Source organism: Mesocricetus auratus, unplaced genomic scaffold (genome assembly GCF_017639785.1).
Source record: "Mesocricetus auratus isolate SY011 unplaced genomic scaffold, BCM_Maur_2.0 Super-Scaffold_100009, whole genome shotgun sequence".
Classification (NCBI taxonomy): Eukaryota; Metazoa; Chordata; class Mammalia; order Rodentia; family Cricetidae; genus Mesocricetus; species Mesocricetus auratus.
The window spans coordinates 68,641,930-68,662,293 of record NW_024429193.1 but is presented as its reverse complement, the minus strand read 5'-3'; the positions used below and the strand labels follow the sequence as shown (position 1 = coordinate 68,662,293).

The window sequence follows — 20,364 nt, the reverse complement described above, 5'->3', positions numbered from 1 at the left end:
GTGTGTGTGTGTGTTCACACAAATGCGCTCACGCTCTCTTAAAATGTGGGCCCACATAAATTTTATATAGGTTAGTTTTTAAAGCTATATAAGAGATTTTGAAGAATTTTTAGTAAAGACTTCCTCCTTTATGCTTTTGACTCTCAAAGCAATTTACAATATAAATCCAAAGTACTCCTCTTTAAATTATTTTCTTTGTCCTTAATGGCCTCCTGCTTATCCTTTCTTGTTCCTTCAAGTGTGTATTCTGTACTCGTTTATCAGTGCACACTCTGGGTCAGGCAACTGTCATTCAGTGCTGTCAAAGAGGTTAAAGCCCTAAGCTGACTTTGTACTGGAAGATTCCAGAACTTTTTAGAAACCCTCTTAGGTTTGTCACAGTTCTTTTGGATGCAAAAAACAAAACTAAACAAAAACACCAGTATCATTTTTAGAGGTTTTTCACTAACGTGTTTATCATCTCCTGGAATAAAGTCTGCCAAATAATCCTGCGAATTACTGGCTGACCTCTACAGAACTGACCTGAGGCAGTATGAAGAGAGGCTCAGCCCTGGCATGTGACGGCTCTGCTGTGAGTCTGCAGCATGATTGGAGCATACAATGTGGTTTCTTCAGGGTTTTTGTTTGAAATTCTGAAGCAGTATCCAGATATAAAGCTTAAAGCATTTAAATCAAACCGACTTCCCTATTTCAAATGTGCGTAAAGAAGTAATCAACCATTAGGAAACTCCCAGCTCTTTGTTTGATGACACATAAAACAAAATTACCCTAGTTTGTAGAGCTTTAATATTGAGAAAATTCATTTGTGCGTCTTCATTTTCTGAGCCTTCTAAAATTTTATAGTCTCAAATCACAATGCCATGGACACTCAGGAGACTCCTGGCTGTTTTATCTTATTAAACAATTTTGAAATCATTAATTTTTAATTAGCTTGGATGCAGGTTTTTTATTGTTTCAATAGTAGGTATATATGAACTAAACGTTTTTTATTTAAACTACTGGCGAGAGTATTATTTACATAAATAAGTATGTTCTTTCTCCGAATGCATGCTGTGAGCCTGCTTTGTGTAGTGATGCTCGCTTGTAGACTTGCAGATCTTCCATGTTAATCCTACAGCAGGGCTTTGCATTAGCTTATTACCTCACAGTTTTGAGCAACCAAAAAGGACCCACTCTTAAAGATACATGGAAGTCCTTCCCTGATTGAAAGTTCTAATTAAGTGAATTGGAGAAAATTAACTGAAATTAGCTGTCAGAAAGTCACATTTAAATGAGTGATGAGCTAGTCTGGCAGTAAACATTTAAATGATATAAATTGCCATTTAAGTGTATGGTTTAATGTTTGTCATGCATTAATGTGACATGAGACTGCATGACAATCAAGCAGCTCACTCTAATTTGAACATATTTAGGGCTTTTGTGTGGAGTGCATTGCACACAAATTAAGACAATTGCTGTTTTTATGTGTCACTTTAAACATGTGTCCTCCCATCCCTCCCGAGACCGAAGTTAATACAACTTGTACTGGCAATTTAAATTTTTGACTCATTTTAAATTTATGTAACTAAAATAGGGATTTATCTGATGATCAAAAAACCTCTTACTAAGCCGGGCGTTGGTGGCACACGCCTTTAATCCCAGCACTCGGGAGGCAGAGGCAGGCGGATCTCTGTGAGTTCGAGGCCAGCCTGGTCTACAAGAGCTAGTTCCAGGACAGCCTCCAAAGCCACAGAGAAACCTTGTCTCGAAAAACCCAAAAAAAAAAAAAAAAAAAAAAACCACCTCTTACTATATCAAGTATAATGTGAAGTAGATTGTGCTTCCTTACCCTCTCTCTGTGAAAGTGGCAAACGTGGTGAACTTGATAATAGGTGTCTAAAATAGTAACTTTCACAGGAGACACTAGCCAGACATTTTTAGGCCTGTTTCATTTCATGTATACATTAGAATGTGAGAATTTCCTAGTTAATGAATAAAGATTTATTTAAAAAATAATATTTTCTATTTGATAGTATTGCAAACCCAAGTTAAATGTTTTTTTTTTCTTTTCTTTTTTTTGGGGGGGGCTGTTTCGAGACAGGGTTTCTCTGTATTGTTTTGGAGACTGTCCTGAAACTCACTCTGTAGACCAGGCTGGCCTTGAACTCACAGAGATCTGCCTGCCTCTCTCTCCCAAGTACTGGGATTAAAGACGTGTGCCACCAACGCCTGGCTCAAGTTAAATGTTTTTAAAGAAAACATTGTATTTAGCTATAAACATCTTCCTTACTCACAGGCACTAGTTTTAATAAGACACTTTTACACACGTGCACCTATGAAGTAATAGTCTATCATTGGTGCCAAGATAGTTTATACTTCATTGCTGTTTGCTTTAGTAGTTAGTCTGTTTGGAGCTAAGTATTAAAGGTCAGTGATGGGGCATGCACAGGGCCCTGGGTTCAGTCTCCCAATACCAAATGTATAGCCAACTGCACCTTAAGGTGTCTTATTATGATACTAAAAGTACACTGCCAGAAAAGTACATCGCAATCATAGTTTTAATTCTAAAGCTAATTTCATTGAGATTTGTTACTAGATATAATTTGACATATTATTAATTATGCTTCAGAGTTAACTTTGACAGCTTTATTAACTTTGAATAGCATTATTTGTTGGAAAACCTAAACCACTTATTGTTGAACTTTAATGCAGGAATATTTTGACTAGTATTGCATAAATAAAGAGGAATAGCTTCCTAAAAAGTCTCTGGCCTTGATATTCCTAACTTTACTCATTTCAGCAAACATTTATTAGTAACAACTGTATTTGGCACACAGTACTAGTAAATGGGACTATAATGATGAATAGGAAGTGAATCTCGTGCACAGCATTTCAAGTGAATATTTGATCCTGTTCGTTCATTATTTATTGAGCATGGATAATAACATAAAGTGTTTGGCTTGGTACTGATACATAGAATAAAAATCCAGCAGTCAAAAGGCCCTACAAAATCTAATTTGTTATTATGAACACAATCAAAATAGCTAAATAATTTGGTTGTAGTTTCAGGAGTCAAAATGTTTTAATTTGAGGAAAATGTTAGTATTCCAAGAGAAGGAAAATGTTTTTGTATTTGCTTTCCCAGAGTTGCCCTGTACTCTATCTATGACTTCCTTTTTTTGAAGCATGAATTGAGTGCCTGTCAAGCCTGATTTACAAGTATGACCAAGATAAGCCCAGCCCTAGTCCTTACCGTGCTTACAATGTAGTGGAAGAATGCCGAAGTGATTCCTACAGCTCAGCAAGATGAGGGCCAGGAGGTTTCTCATATATACACAACAGAACAGACTCTACTAGAAAACAGGATTTTTGTTGTTGTTGTTGTTTTTATAGTACTGGGAATTGAATACCAGGTCTCACTAGGACAAAGCACACAGTCTGTATTGAACTGCATCTGAGCCACAGTGTTCCTTGGCTCTGTCCTGTTTTCTTTTCCCTTCCCCTGCCCCTCCCACTCCCCTTCCCTTCCCTCTTCATCCTTCCCTTCCATATGTGTGTGTGTGTGTGTGTGTGTGTGTGTGGTGTAGGCCAGAGAACAATATCAGATTCTTCCTTCATTACTCTCCACCTTAGCTTTTGAGACAGGATTTCTTGCAGATACAGCTAGCTAGGCTGACTTCACAGCATGCTTTTGTGATGTTCCTGTCTCTGCCCCTAGCTCTGGTATTACAGATGTGTGTCACTACACCTGGCTTTTAATATAGGTCCTGGAGATTGTGCTCAGGTAACTGCTCAACTGACTGAGCCATCTCCCTTACATTACTTTGGTTTTGTTTGTTTGTTTTTAAGACCAGTTCTCATTCTGATTCTCAGATTAGCCTAAAACTTATGATCACCCTGTCTCAGTTTCTCAAGTAGGATTGCAGATGTATGCCATCACACTTGGGTTTTGGTTTTTGGTTTTTGGTTTTTGTTTTGGGTTTTGTTGTTGAAGTCAGTTTAGTGTTTCATTTCACTGTTGTTCTAAATATCTGTTTTTAAAAATAGGATTCAGGATAGTGATATATGGTCTATACTGTTTTTCAGGCCCTGGAGAGTGAATTTGTTTCCTGCCAGCTTCACCAGTGGATTGATCTTATTTTTGGCTATAAACAACAAGGGCCAGAGGCAGTGCGAGCCCTCAACGTGTTCTATTACCTAACCTATGAAGGAGCAGTCAGCCTCAACTCAATAACAGACCCTGTGTTGAGAGAGGTAAGTCTTCCTACTCAGAAGGAAACCCATCATCACAAGTCTGCCAGCTTCATTGTATTGATCTCATTTCCCTGTCCTCCAGATAACTAATGGAGAAACTAAAGCAAAGTGGGTAGACTAAGGCAGAATAAGCTGTCAGTCAGTCACCTAGTGGGAACTTGAGTCTGGAGCTTTTTTCCAGTTAATATAGCTTAGTATAAAATGAGCACTTTTACAGTTTGAACCTGTTAAAGGCTGCTTAGTCAGATTTTTAATTTTTATGGATTTGGAAGCTACTCACATAGTTTAAATTTTGGGAATACATTTATTCACTATATGATTCTCAGCATATGTAAAAATGCAATAAAATATGTTCATGAGTGCATATACATCTATGTAGAAGTTAATAGTGGGATTGAAGTCTGAAACTTTGCTGTCATTATTCAATGTTGAATAGTAATGAGGCTTGCTTTATCCCTGTCAATATTTTCTGAAAGAACACTAAAACAGGATCTTGGTAAATGCAGTGTTCACCCAAACTTCTGAAGAAAAATTGTGTTTTTTACTCTTTCTTCCTTCCTTCCTTTTTTTTTTTTTTTTTTTTTTTTTTTTTGAGACAGCGTTTCTCTGTGGCTTTGGAGCTGTCCCAGAACTAGCTCTTGTAGACCAGGCTGATCTTGAAGTCACAGAGATCCGCCTGCCTCTGCCTCCCAAATGCTGGGATTAAAGGCATGAGCCACCGCCGCCCGGCCGTTTTACTGTTTCTATTCTAGTTATATACCCCAAAATGTACTAGCTTTCTGTGAAAAATCATATAATTGCACAGATACAACCTCAAGCATTGATATGATTTTAAAACAAGACATTGATTCATACGGCAGGTGGCAGTTTTGAAGGATACATTCCTTACGATGTGTAAGATGTCCTTTTTGTTTTCACTAGGACTGGGTGCATTCCTCTGTAATTCTATTACCTAGTCATGTTGAATATCCATAAATACATATGGAAATAAATTAGCATATTATCACTAATAGGCTAGATAAATGTTAGTTAGGCAAACAAAAGCACTCCATATTAGTTTTCTTTTGCCCTAAATTGTGCATATTGTAAGTTTCTGTTCTTCACATTTTAAAAACTATGGAGACAGCTAAGTCAGTCAGTTAACTCTTAATGCTTCCAGTCTCCCAGTTTAGTGAACCTAGCACTAGAGACTGAGCCTCAGGCACATGCTTTGCCTCTGAACCTCGTCTCCAGCTGTGTGAATATTCCTCCACACACCTTTTTTGGAGTAACTGTTGACTTTGATTCAGAGCATTGTGGGACTCTATATGACACTGAAATCAAAGCAGCATGCAAGCAAAACTATTGAGCAATGTGTAATTTAATTCTTAGATTAGAATAGCAAATGTCAGGCTAGCCAGGATGCTCAGAGGGCAGGGCTGCCTGTTTAAGCCTGGAACCCATATGGTGGGAAACAGAGAACCAACACTCACAAGTTTTACTCTGCCCTCCATGTAATATGCTTGTGCTCACACATGTAAACACACACAAGTAAGTGAACAAACTCTCCTTTTTTTAAACAGTATTTGTCATGTGCTACATGACTCTTTCATGTGCCCATGAATCTGTAACATCCAGCCTGTTTTTCCTTTTTTCATATTGCCTTATAATAATCAATTTCCCTATATAGTCATCTTATATCTGAATTTATACTCTAGAATTGACTTTTAGATACTTCTGTTTTACTTACAATACCATATTTTTACATTGTTGTGCATAACCCCTATAGTTTGAATTTTGAAATTCATGGAATTACTATAAATAAACATGCAAAGTGAGATGTTTGTTTTTAAGATCTCCTTGTGTCTGAGATGATATCACTATCTCTGCCTATCATGTCATTAAACCTTATGACCTTATGCTTTAATTTATGTGACAAAGATGGCTCTTAACCTGTGTCTTTCATAGCTAGCCAACTGGCCATTTCCACTTTATCTTACTTAATGTGACTGGCTCTCTGTTTTGATTTTGAATTGGTACTACCCCACACATACACCAATAATTTCCAAAGAAGTTTACTGATATATATATATATGCATATACATTTGCTATATTTATTTATTTATAGTGCATTCTAGAAGAGTATTAATATAACTCCCCATAGTAATGGAAATACTTATTACAGTATCATGGTCTAGCCCACATGTCTTCTTGTATGGCTAGTGTGCCTGAGGAGCTGAATGTTTACATAGGAACATGTGACTAGCTGTACCATATTGGCAGCAGCATCTAGAGGAATGCCCTGTGTATCTTTAGTAGTAACCATGTTTTCTGGCCAATTTCAGAACATAAAAGTAAATAATAAGACAAATGATAATGTTAGGTTGGATATTTTAAACTGGGCCTAAGCCATTCAGACATTAGATAGATAATTGAAATACAGTGTGAGCTAAATTATGAACTTTTATTTTAACAAAATACATTGTAACTTCAAATAAAGGGTTTTATTGTGGTAAAATAATTGTATGTAAAACTTACCACTGTTGTCATTTTAAGTGTTTACTTCAGTGGTGTAAAGAACATTCACAGAACTGGGAGTGTAGCTCAGGGCATGTGACTACCATGTACAATGTCCTAGGCTCAATCTCCAGTGCAGAAAAAAATTAAAAACTCATATTATTGTGCAGTCTATTCCTGGTGTCAATGTACAGAAAAATTTCACATCCTAAATCGAAACTATGTTTGCACTAAACAACTGTAACCATACTCCTCTTGGGCTCCGGAGAGCATGATGCTTCGTTCTCTTTATATGGATTTGATTGTTCTGGGTACCTCATATGAGCAAGAACCATGTAATATGTGTCCATTTGTGTTTGTCTTGTTTTATTTAGCATAGTATCTTTAAGTTTCATCTATCTTGTAGCTCGTATATTTCCTTCCCTCTTAGGCTGAATAATATCCTACTGTGTATGCACACTATGTTTTGTTTATCCATCACTCATCCTTGGGTATTTTAGGTTGTTCTTACTGTTTGGTTATTGTGAGAACTAGGAACTTTGGTGTACAAGTTCACATCCAAGTTACAGCTTTTATTACTTTAGGGAATATTCTAGGCTACATGGTAGTTTCATGTTTAATTTTGGGGGGAACCACCGTACCAAATAAAATTTCAATGCTTATTTTTCATGACCATTATTTTCTAAAGACAATGTTTAAAAGATTAAGATTCCTTTACTTCGGGTTTTGCAATTCAAGTAATTACCAAAAAAATCCTTAACTATATAGCTTTTCACTTATCTCTCATTGTTATTTTTATAATACATACATATGTTACACCTCTGAATTGGATTTTACACCCATTAAGTAAACATGACTTGTGAAGACTGGCAACTGCATGATATTCTTGAAATAAGATATCTTTTTATTACTGAATGTCAAAAGTATACACATTTAATTAAAAAAAAAAACTTTCTCCCCAGGTCTGAAGGAGAATTTTTAACAGCTTTATTGAGTATAATTTACATATGATACAATGTATTTGTTGGCAGTATAAAATATAGTTTAGTATATTCATAACATATGAGCATCACCACCATCTACTTTAAGAGCAGTTTTGCCACAACAAAAGAAATCTTTGTGCCCACTTGCTGTTTATCTAAGGAGACTTTTTATATGAGTAGATGTTTGACCATGTTTCATTGGAAAGATCTGAAAGGAAGAAAGCATGTCTCTGAGAAAGGGGAAAGGAACAAACTCCAGAGCACAGACAGAAATAAGTACTAAAGAAAGAGAACAATGGTGCCTCAACTGAGGTTGGAGCATGTTAATACCGTGCAAGGACCTGTGTAGTCAGCGTGTATGTACAAAGTGAGATGGTGAAGGATAGGGTGAATTTTATAGGACTATCTGACATAGTGATAGGTACTTATTTCCTTCTAGGTGCTTTTCTGTGTTTTAAATGGCAGGAGAATAAATGTAGGAAAGGGATAAGCAAAAAAGGTGTGTGTGTGTGTGTGTGCATGTGTGTGTATACACAGATATGTAGAGATGGAAGATAGGTATATTTCTTATGGTGAAATGTATGGAAAGGATCACAAGTGGAGCTGCTAAAGGGATGCTGATGGGATGGCAAAATGTAGGTCTAGGCGAACTTGAGATAAAGGCAAGAAAGGGCTAGAGAATTGGGAAATCCTGTCACCCATCTCTTCAACAAATACTCATTCTGTTGAGAATACTAAAGATAAAAGCTGAGTAAGGGAAAGTTCCACCCGCGTGAATCTCAGCTTTTGATTGGACTCACAGAAATGCACTCAACAATACAAACTGTAATTTCAGGTGTATGTGCTATGAAGAGAACAGGGATGACTGAAAAAAAAAACTGGGGTGATAGGGAAGGGTTTTAGAGAGAGACACACTGTCAACATAAACCCTGTTTCCTGCAAAACAGATACCCTGGGTGCCGTTCCTATTCCCATAGCTAGACTTACCTATGAGCCCCACCAGGGTAGCCTCCAGGTCAAGTCTTAATAAGGACCCTGCCAGATGGACAGCTTCTGTCATTTACAAACTTACAGGCCACACCCATCTTCCAAATGGAGTTTTAATGAGAAGCTTTCCCTTCCCTAACGTTAGTGTGTTTGCATACTCACTGGACTTGCCTTGAAGTCTTTTCTCTTTCAGGTCTCTGTGAAGGTAACAGGATATATTTGTGTCTCTCTAAAAGCACACCGTTCATTTTTATACCAATCATTCCTTTCAGCAGCTGCACTTGTGCTTCCTTTGTTTGCTGCTATCCTCTCAGTTTGGTTTTGAGCCTTTTCCTGTGCATGTGGTCACACAGGCAAGGTGTCTGCATACAAGGCATGTGTCTGCCTGATGCTTGCCAAAGCTCAGTTCTTCTGTAGGAGGTTGCCATTCCAAAGTGAATGGTTAATATATATAACATAGTAAGTGATCATAAAAATAATCTCTCTATAAAAAGAATTCTAAACGATAGAAATGATAACCATAAGGAGAGGAAGAGTAATCAGTGCAGCCGCCTGCAGCACATTAAACTTTTATGTTGTTTTTAATTTTTAGAAAACAGCTGTGTTATCCATATATAAATCTCCATTTACATAGATCACACACCAGAAAGAAATGTTTTCCAGTCAGATATGCTAATCTGTTTTCAAATACCTTGTGACCACCAACTAAAATGTGTGTTCTTCTCTGGAGCTGATCATTCAAACACACACACACACACACACATATATATATGTGTGTGTGTATATATATATGTATATATATATATATTCTTTCATAGACAAGAGGCAAACAAGTAAAAGCAGATTGTGCCGTGCCCGCTGTGCAGCCTGTATCCGAGAATATGCGGAGGGTGTCAGGATTGATGACACAGAGACCAGTCAACGATATAAAGAAACTTTAAGCAGGCCTCAAAAAGGCTCAAGAAGACTTCCCAGGAAAGGCTTCCCTCCAGAAAAGCTTCTGCTCCCTCTCTTACCCCTGGCTGATTCTGCCCTGACACCAGAGACTGTGTTGGGTGGGTCAGAAGAGGCGGTTAGTCTTTGGAAAAGGTCGAGGTCAGGGCGTTCCAGTGGGCAAGCCCTTTTCAGGAACTTATTGCCTCGGGCATTGTATTATTTTTAGTAAACATGTTTTTAGTAAACATTGTCTTACAGCTGCCTGGTCACAGGCTGATGGGGAAGTGGGTCTCTGGCCAAGGTCTGTTGTCTCCACAGATTGTTTTATTTATTGTTACTAATTTTGCTAAACTTGGTTTGACTCAGTCAGTTCTCTTCCAACACACTCTTATCAAGGTTTTCAAAGGAGAGCGTCTAGGACCTGTGAATGTGAGCAAAAGTGAACAGTTACTTCATAAAATGTAATTGTTGTTAATGTAACTGTTGTTTGGATTAACATATATCTTCTTTCCATTTCTTTGCAGTATTTATAATTTATTTGTAGGTGTGGTTTTCCTACTAAGCCTTTATTCCACACCTTTACTTATCCAGAATTCACTTGTTAATTCCCATGTAATTTGTATTCACTCCATCCCAATATGGAGAGCTCATTATCTAGGCCTTAATACCTTAGGAGACGATTTATTAATGGAGTTTCGCAGGTGAGAAATAGCCTTTTTAAAACCTGGAAGAACCACTGAGATGCTCAATAGGTAAGACTGTTTGCCACCAACCTGATGGCCTGACTTCATCTGCAGAACCTACATAATCAAAAGGGTTTTTGTTTTTATTTTCTGTTCAGAAATAAGGCTACAGCTCAGTGGTGTGGTACTTGACTGGCATGTCTGAGGCTCAGGGATAAGGCTCAGTGGTGCAGGACTTGACTAGCTTGTCTGAGGCCCAGGCTTCTATCACCAGCACCACACATAAAGCTCAGAGCATTTCTGTTATTTGCTCTACTTAGCCTTGAACGAAAGAAGCATTCATCTGCTCTTTCTCAGTATCCATCTCTCCTTTTACACTCCTCCTCTCCTCCTCTTGAGCTCTTGGTTCTCAGTTCTCGGTGCTGTGTCCACATGCCTACTTGTTTTGCTCCGCTCCTGTTCTGCCATACTGTTTCTCTCATACAACACAAGATTTGATAGAATGAAATTAAAAATAAATAAGTTTATCTGACAAGAAAACATGAACTATAGCATTCAAAATTGTGTGTTTAGTGAAGGTACTAAAGTTCAGTGGAACCAGAAAAGGCTTCCAGAAATGGACGTTGCACACTTGGAAGACATGATACAAGTGGTGATCTAACCCATCAGCAAAGGGTGATTTCAGTCATTGTGTCGTCAGGACAGCTGTCTGACCACCAAGGACATAGCGAGTGTGACCCCATCCTCACATCCTAGTGAAAGGGTCTCTAAAAGTATTGCATTTGACATAAAGAGTGTCTAGATACAAAATGTGAGATTGGGACTTACTTGGGTAACATAGGCGAGTAGTTTCATGGCCTTAGAATGAAGAAGGTGACATTAGACATTGGAAGTCTAAAGTCAAAGCCAGAAATTACAGAAATTGGCAAGCTCCTCACACAAGAACTGAAGTGTCTGTATATAAAGAAAAGGTTAAAGACAAGATAGTACATAAATGACAAAAGAAAAACCTACATAAAATAGTATGTATTAGTATCCAAAACTGAATTTAAAAAGTGGCATTTTTTTTGCCTACTGGATTATTGAAGATTAAAAAATAATGAAAACCTCTGATATTGAGAAAGTATGAGAAAACAAATTCATATATTTGTGAGGACACAAATCTTTTTTTCCTTTTTTTGAAGGGAAAAGACCAACTTGCTTAGAAGGCAGTGTGTGTAAGATAGGAATGTGTATAGTAACTTTGGACTGTTTTGTGGGTGCTTCCCGGATTGGCTGTTTCTACCCATTGTTTGTGGGCAGGTTTTGGTCCTCTGCTAAGCCGTCTTCACATAAATATCAGGGGAAAAATAATTATCTCATTTTCAATATCAGCTTTTATTTTATTTATTATTTAGCACACTGAACAGGATTTTTAAATATAATTAAAGCAATTTATTTCTTCATATCTCCTATGGTATTTGGCAGGGAAAAAAGAGAATAAGTATCTACTTTTAGGAATATTTAGATGTATTCCTGGCAGTTACCATCCTTTGCTGTGATCATGGAAGGTGAGACTGCTTTTGAACTAAACTAGGCTTTATGAATTCTAAATCTTAGGTCCATTACCCTGTGGGAGAAGGATGGGAGTTTAGGGTGTATGTATGTGTGTGTGATTTACAAATATGTTTCAAAGAAATAAACTTTAACTATTAAACATTTCCAAGAATCCAGCAGTACAAAATATAAAATGAAAAGCTTCTTCCCCAGATCCGGGCTCTGTTAGCCAGGGCCATTCTCACGTCACCCTGAGTTCCCCTATGATTTACTGATTACACCCTTTCTTCTCTTTCCTTCTCAAATAGCCTTTTCCAATCAGTCTGATATCAGTGGCCGGGATAAGAGGGAATGAGACAGATCTAGGCAGATCTGGCCAAGTGTGTGGAGGCCCAGGCCACTGTGGTCTGTGGCAGAGGAATAGCATTATTGTGAGCAGGATTATCTGCTTTCTCACCCTGAAGTTGGCTGCGTGCATTCACTATATTTCTTATGGAAGCACTATTTTCTCCTTCACTTTTCAAGCAAAGGCAGTGTCACTTTATATGTGTTCAGAAATTAAAATTGATTTTCTTTTGAAAATAAATCCCAGCTCCATCTACTGAGATACAGAAGAGGAGAGAGAGCCAAGATATTACTCAGTTTAAAGAATTATCTACAGTGGGTCTCCTAGCATGAAAGTCAAGCCTGAACACTCACTCCCTGAGTCATGTTTCATGTCAGTGGTTGCTCTGGCCTCTTCCAGACTTATCCTTCCAGGGGCTGTTTTAGCAACTCATAATCACTCTGAGAAGCTCTGTTTTCCTAAAGAAGCAGCAGCCGTGTTTAAGTTTACATGACCCTGGTTTCATGACAGCGGTAGCAAATCAGATATCTTATCCAAGGAAAAGCATTTTTGGCTTAGAATTCCATCACTCTCATGGTGGGAGTCAGCTTCAGCTCAGCTCAGCACTGCTGCAGAACGCTGGCCGTGAATCTTTCAGAAAGCATAAACACAATTGGTATTTATAGCATTGTTAACATTTGCTGAATAAGTTGTGGGAGTGGTCTGTAAGCCCATCTTAAGCAGGTGGGGTAGGAATCTTTGTTGTGACTGCCGTGAGATTTAAAGCCAGGACAACAGGATTACAGTGGTTGCAGCAATATAGTAAATTAGGAGTATTGGATGCCCTAAGTTACAGTTTCATGCAGCCACAACTCAACAGTGCTACAGAAACTGTCCTGAAGCATCACTAGCCAGAAGTGTGTTGCACAGATGGCGTATTTGACACAGTGCAGGGCAGGAACTGTACAACAAAAAGCCAAATAAACGGCCAGGATTAGTCAAATTTTAATTGAAAATCTACATTAAAAAACACTGAAATTTTGCCAGGCTTTCTTGTACATCAAAACCACAATAATAGACAAAGTTTCCCTCAGTCAACTAAATGGGCATCAAAGTTGTCATTACTGCTCAGCGTTGTGCATACTCAGGCTCGTCAGTTCAGTGGGTAAATAAGCGTCTGAGTTATGTAGTAGACTGTAAAGCAAAGGATACATGTCTTCATGTTTTGTTTTGATCCTTAATCCTTGTCAGTGTTACAGGAACCCTCCTTCTGCCTCATGAATGAACCCATTTCCTTCAGGCCATCTCCACTTTACACTGTTACTCAATTTTATTCACTGTTGTTTCTCACTAAATCGAAGCCTTTAGAAAGATTAAAAAAGAAAAGATAGGACAGATTTGAAAAAAACACATAAGATTATTTGACAGTATGATACATTTTCCATAATAGTTTTATTTAATTTCTAATAAGATGAGGAGGTTTACTTAGAATGCAAAGAAGCCAATGAAATTCCCAGTATAGGGGAAACACTAGATTCACAGGCACATCTTTATAATGTTCAGAAAACTACATCATGCATAGTTTGTTGTCCTTGTCTGTCTCTGCTAGTACTGTGTGTTCAGAGGGTGTCTTTTCAGGTTTTAAGTTAGGCACCTTGCAGTCAAAATCCTCAGTGAATCTTACTTTGGTGTTTGACACAATGGATGCCCACAGATATTTTGGAGGGAATAGACAAGAGTTTTCCTACCGAATGCGCAGCTGACTCAGCCCCTCCATCTCCACTTAACATGGTGTAAGTATAGTTGCTGGGTTCTGAGGAATAACACACCTTCTGAATGCAGTCATTTGATGCCCTGTTATTTGTTAAGAACTCGCTGTGTGCTCACTGTGCTTGCTGTTGGCCTTGGCACTTCTTTGAAGATATTCCACTTATTTTCCTAAGCAGGAGCCTTTATCTCCTGGCTTCCAGTAGCCAGAGATGGAGGTGTTTAGAATGAGCACATCAGCGTTCCTAGTCAGAGATACTGTTTGAAATTATCCATGAGCTCAGTGCCGCTGAGCGTTACTGAGTGACATTTGTTTCTCTTGGTTGTATCTGCTCTGACGAGCTGGTTTCTTTCAGATTGGCAGCTGGGATTATGCTATAGTAGATGGACAGCTACAAGCACTGGAGACTAACTACTAAGTCAGAGCTGGGCCTCAGCTGAATGTGCTTGGAATTTATGGGCGAAGTTCTGAGGCTTTAGTAAGAAAGTCTGTGTCTTTCTACAAATGACAATATGTTCATGTTCTTCACTAGCATCTCCCTCCATAGCATTATTTGAGCAGAACTGTTATTAAAAATACTTCTTTCCCTCCTTAATTGTCCTTCTACCCAATCTTCTCATTGTGTTCCCATTTTTAACCACATTTCATTTTATTTAGCATGCTGCTGTTTTGGACTTTATAGCATTATGACATGTGTATATATGCCTGCAGCTACCAGATACATTTTTAGTGTTGTTTGGATGTTTATGTTTAAAAGTGTCTTTTTTTTTTTTTTTTTTTTTTTGGTTTTTCGAGACAGGGTTTCTCTGTATTGGAGGCTGTCCTAGAACTCACTCTGTAGACCAGGCTGGCCTCGAACTCACAGAGATCCGCCTGCCTCTGCCTTCCGAGTGCTGGGATTAAAGGCATGCACCACCAAGTCATGCTTCTTAAATATTAATATTCAATTAATTTTAAACAATACCAAAATCTTTTAAAAAGTATGGCCTCCTTTTTATCAAATAGAAGTAAGTTTTTGACTGACCTATCAACTGAGATTCTTGGATTGTTAAAATATGTATCTGGCTGGGTGTTGGTGGCACACACCTTTAATCCCAGCACGGAGGGGGGGGCAGAGATGTGGAGATCTCTGTGAGTTCAAGGTCAGCCTGGTCTACTGAGCTAGTTCCAGGATAGCCAGGGCTGTTGCACAAAGAAACTCTGTCTCAAAAAAGCAAATATATATTCCTTTCTGACTGTTATATTAATGGATAAGTTAAGTTTCATAAAAACATCTCAGTGGCAGACTTTTCTTTAGATTTCTTAGACTTCTTTGTGACTTCAAAAATAGTCTATCCTTGTATATGATATCAAAAATAATAGTAAAGAAAGAAGGGCTACTGCTAGTTTGGAACATGTGGTTGTTCCTCATATGCATGTGTTTACTCACATGTAGCACATGTAGCAATGTGTATTGCCTGTGTGTAAGTGTCTATATGTCTATATACATAAGGTCATACTTTAGATATACTAGATGTGACTAGAATTTTTTTTTACTGGCAACCACTGTCTTGTTTATTTTCTCTGAAGTTTTGATATTTTTATCACATACATGAATGATACTTTTACTCAATGAATAGACATTTGGAATTACAATAATGATAAGTATAGTTTTAAGAAGTTCATAATTACTGTCTATCTTATGGAACCCATGATTGTGAGTTTTATTCACCATGTGACAAATTCAAAGCTGCTCAACTGCATCACATTCTTAGAATAATTTCTCACTTTGACTATGCTTAAAATTATATTATAAATTATAAATAAAAATTGAGAAATCCTGACATTTCTCAAATGTCAGGAAAGATGACAAACATGACAACAAGGTAACTTATTCTAAAGTACTGTTCTCAAGAAAAGAGCCATCTCTGATATTCATAAATGCACAAGGAAAACACAAAAATCTAGAGGAGGCAACTTGAAAATCCAAGGGACTCAACCTTGGTAAGAATCTGGAAATCAACCCATTTAAGGGATGTTAAAGAAACTTAGTTAAAATCTAAGATAACTTAGTGGGTAAAGTGCCTGTTGCCCAAGTGTGAGGATCTGAGTTTAGCTCTCTAAAACTCAGTTGAAAATTTGGCATGATGTTTGTGTCTGTAGCCACAGATCTGGGGTGCTGTGGGGCTGGACCAGTGAACGAACACACACACACACACACACACACACACACACACACACACACACACACACACACACACACACACACATGCCTCCTAATATGGGTGTGTGTGTGTGAATCTCTCGTGTATATGAATGATCTAAGGTGACTAGAATTTTTTGTCAGTGTATTCTAGATTGGTTTTTGCACACGGTCCATTCAGCTCACTCACTTTACTTGTTTTGAGACAAGGTCTCACTATGTAACTCTGCTGGTCTGGTGTTCACTGTTTTGCCAGGCTGGCCTGGGAATATCAAAGCTAATTTTTCAGCAGTGGCTCTGGGTGGGTACTGAAGCATCAGCTGGCCGGTCAGACACAATGAGAACCACAACCTCTTCACTGTTTGGGTTCAGATAAGGGGAGGAAAAGCAGGAATTTTGCTTAAGTAGTGGAATGCTGTGGACCACACCAGCTGGCTGTAGTGTGACTCTGTTGTACTGAGAAGAAAAAGAAAATAAATCTAAAGTATGGAGTCCTGTCGAACATTCCTTGATAGCAAGGTAAACTAGAACCCTAGCAACTTCCCAGGGCCTACCTTTGGTAAAGTCAGAAAATTTAAACATACTGATGAAGGCAGTTTTTAAACAAATTAGTTTCTATTGCACTTTTCTAATTTTATAAACTGTTTTTAGATACAAAAATAGGGCATAAAACACAATGTCAGAATTGTGTCCTTTAAATGGGGACATACATTTTAAGTGCAATTATATGTTCATGTTATTTCTATCCTAACCCCACCTCAGAATAAAACTGTACATTTATTGTTAGTTGCTGTGTTGTGTTGAATTAACTTGTTCTCTTAGTTAAATTAAAAAGCTTAGTTCAGAGGCTCAGATAGTCTTAAGCAAAAGCCAAATGCATTATTTCTAAGTTAAAAATATCCCTATAGTTCTTGTCTCTGGTGTAGAGATACGTATATAGCTGCGTTATAGATAGCTATAAAATCACTCAAGTATGCAGTATTTGGCACAAATACAATATGAGAGAGCAGCTTGTTAAATATGACTTTATCACATGTCCATTTGGAGATCCATTAATAAGGTCTCCAAGTAATATTTGAGGTGCTGTTTATAAAATGTAAATATGTAACTTTACTGGAATGCCTTGAGGTATTTCATAATCTTTTTGTTATTTTATATTTCAACATCTAAAATGCTGCTTGGTGGGTTCAGATTTTATTACAGAAAGTAATATCAAACTATTTACAGATATCTTTTAGCTATGTCTCTGCTGAATTAAGGCAATGTCTATAGCTATTCACTTGGTAAATATTTACTGCACACCTACTATATACAAGCCCCAGAAACCTAGAAATACTTGGCAGTCTGTATTCTTAAGAAGACTTATGGTGTAAGCATTAAGACAGAAAAATAAATTGAGACTCATTCAATAATTAGTACATTAGACAAATATGTAGTAAACAGGTTTAGTTACATTGCCCCAAGAGCAATCAGGCAGGGCTACAGATAGTCTAAATAGGGTCAAAAAAGATGTCATAAGCTGGAGTAGCCTGAGCAAGCCTTACAGAATAAAGAAGAGAGAGAGGAAAAGGAAAAAAAAAAGAAAATTTGTAAGGATTTAAAGGCAAATGACACAGGTTTAGAGGATGTGAGAGGATGCTGGCAGGATTCAAACCACTGTTGTACTGTTTCTCTTAAGTAGGAAGTTTTTGATTAAGCCTCAACTGGACGTTATAAGTCCTTTATATATTTGCTAAATAACACCACATGCTTGTGGATAACTCACTACACCTACTACCATTCTAAGTACTTACAATGGCTCACTGAATCCTCAGAGCATCACAATAAAGTACCTAGAGCTGTCATTACAGGTTTTGATGAGAAAATTAAGACACCAAGGTTGAAAGCTCCCTACATCACTCAGCTAATACATGAATGCTGAGATTTGAGTCAAGGCCATCTGATTACATGCTCTGCATGTCTGGCTATGGACTCTGGCATTCGTTACTGATAAGGAATATGGACAGGAGGGTTTCAGTGAGGAAGTTACATCGTCAAAGTTGCCACTTGGAAACTGAACATCTTGCAAGTTGAGATGTGTTCAACCTCTCAGAAAAACATGAGGGCTGCCAACTAGTGCTTAGAATTTTGGACATTGGGGTGTGTTTTCATTTTCTGCATAGTTTTATATTAAAGTTAAAAATTTAAATTTCTAATAGACAAGAATGTTGTCTTATTTTTCAGTGGATCTATCTAGCTCATTACCTAGACTAACTCTGAGATAATCTTGGGCCAAAGATGTCATTTTCATTGAAGCTGGTTAACAGGTAAATTAAGATTCATTGCCCCATATCAAAATAAGAATTTTACATAAGAAATTTTGAGAAAACATCCTTGAAAGTAAAGCTCTGCAGTTAGAGGTGAGTTCATTAAAAACAGATTAACTGTTTGCTGTTGTTAAGTTACCCTGTTACCAACTCACATTACTGAACTTCATGCATGTCTAAATATCCGCATATGTCCTATGATTCCCAACTTCAGTTATACCCCCACATTGCTTACATTGTCTCTTTCCATATTCCAAAGGTTGCATGGAAACATGGAAGAGAACTGTAAACAGACTTACCCAAGGGACCTTTTCAGATCACATGTAAAATCCCTCCTTGAATTCTCACTGTACCTTAACAGTCACTGCTGTAGCGAGATACTAGCATATTGTCATGTTCCTCAAGGGATTTGGGACTGGAATTACTGCCTCAGTGACGTGTTAGAGTGCTGCCCAGGGAAACCAAGTTGGTCTCCATGGTAGCAGACACACATCTTTACTTAATGCTTCCCATCTTCCGCCATGTTCCCATGTTGCCCTCATCAAAAGTAATCCTCAGGGCTGAGGAGTTGGCTCAGTGTTTAAGAGCACATGTTGCTCTTTTAGAAGACCAGGGTTCAATTCTCACAACTGTCCATAACTTCAGCTGACCTCTGAGAGACAGAGAGAATGTGTACATGTGTGCACGCACACACAGAGAGCATACACTTACACAAATGTACACACACACACACTCACAAAAGAACACCAGGCAGTGGTTTAATCTCAGAACTTGGGAGGCAGAGGCAGGCGGATCTCTGTGAGTTCCAGGCCAGTCTGTTCTACAAAGCTATACAGAGAAAACCTGTCTCGAAAAACATATGTGTGTATGTATGTTTGGTTGAGTGTGGTGGTGCACATCTTTAATCCCAGCTTTTTGGGGGCAGAGGCAGGTGAATCTCTAAGTTTGAAGCCAGCCTGGTCTACAAAGCAAGTTCTAATACAGCCAGGGATTTCACACAGAGAAAACCTGCCTCAATAAATAAGCCTTAAAAAAAAAGAATTATCTTCATTTCTCAAGTGTGGTTTTGTTCACCCAGAACCATAGACAAGTCATCTAGTCCCTTAACTAGCTTGCTGTGACTAGCACTCAAGAAACCCTTTTGTAAGTTCTTTCATAAGCACTGTACATGAAACACTACTCTCTCTGCTGTGTATCAGAGACACACTTGATACTCTGGTCCCTCCAACGACTGAAGAAGGAGAGGATCTACCCTGCGAATGTTGGTGTTTCTAGGAAGCCCAGATCAGAAACATGCTGTAGTCAACCATCTGAGCAAGCAGTCAGAAAGCCTTCCCTACTTAGCTTTATGCCTTCATCTGTTAAGCACTGGAACCCCCTGATGACACTGACCACAATGAGGAGTTTAGAAGGCACCAAGTAAAGAGACCATCACAACACTCAGTGATCAATATTATAGGAACTCAGATTCAGAAAAGAAGTGAGAGAACCTTACAACTGATTATATGTCAAAGAGAAATGGCACCATTTAAAATGTTCTGAGATTCTGAACATACAGTCACCAGACTGAGGAATGAAAGAATAAAATTAGCTTTTCCAGATCTTAGCATGTTTGTTTTAGGCATGAGATGGGCACATAGCATATGGCAAACCAAGGCATGCGTGGAGCATTCTACAAGTGTACAACCCACTGGGTTTGTATTTGGAGATGTTTCAAACAACAGTAAGATTTGAAGCCTAGTAATCCTTTCTAAGAGAGGAAGTCTCATTTGAGAACATTGGCATACACAAGAAGGGAATTTGCAGTGATGAGGTAATTTGTATGTAGGAATGAAGTTAGCAAAAGATCAAGAATAAAGAAGAGAACAGATCTAATGTAAAACCAACGAAGCTGCAGAAGAGAGTGAAGAAGCAGTTGTGACCAACACA

General features: G+C 38.0%; 1 protein-coding gene across 4 annotated transcripts in view; it reads left to right on the top strand.

The window, feature by feature from the left end:
- Positions 1 to 20,364, top strand: part of Lrba (LPS responsive beige-like anchor protein) — a 539,975-nt gene that overhangs the window by 465,129 nt on the left and 54,482 nt on the right. For all 4 annotated transcript variants that reach the window (XM_040752567.1, XM_040752566.1, XM_040752565.1 and 1 more), the window contains exon 48: positions 4,066 to 4,233. In XM_040752567.1, coding sequence (XP_040608501.1) covers positions 4,066 to 4,233 — 168 coding nt within the window. The remainder of the gene's footprint in view (positions 1 to 4,065; positions 4,234 to 20,364) is intronic.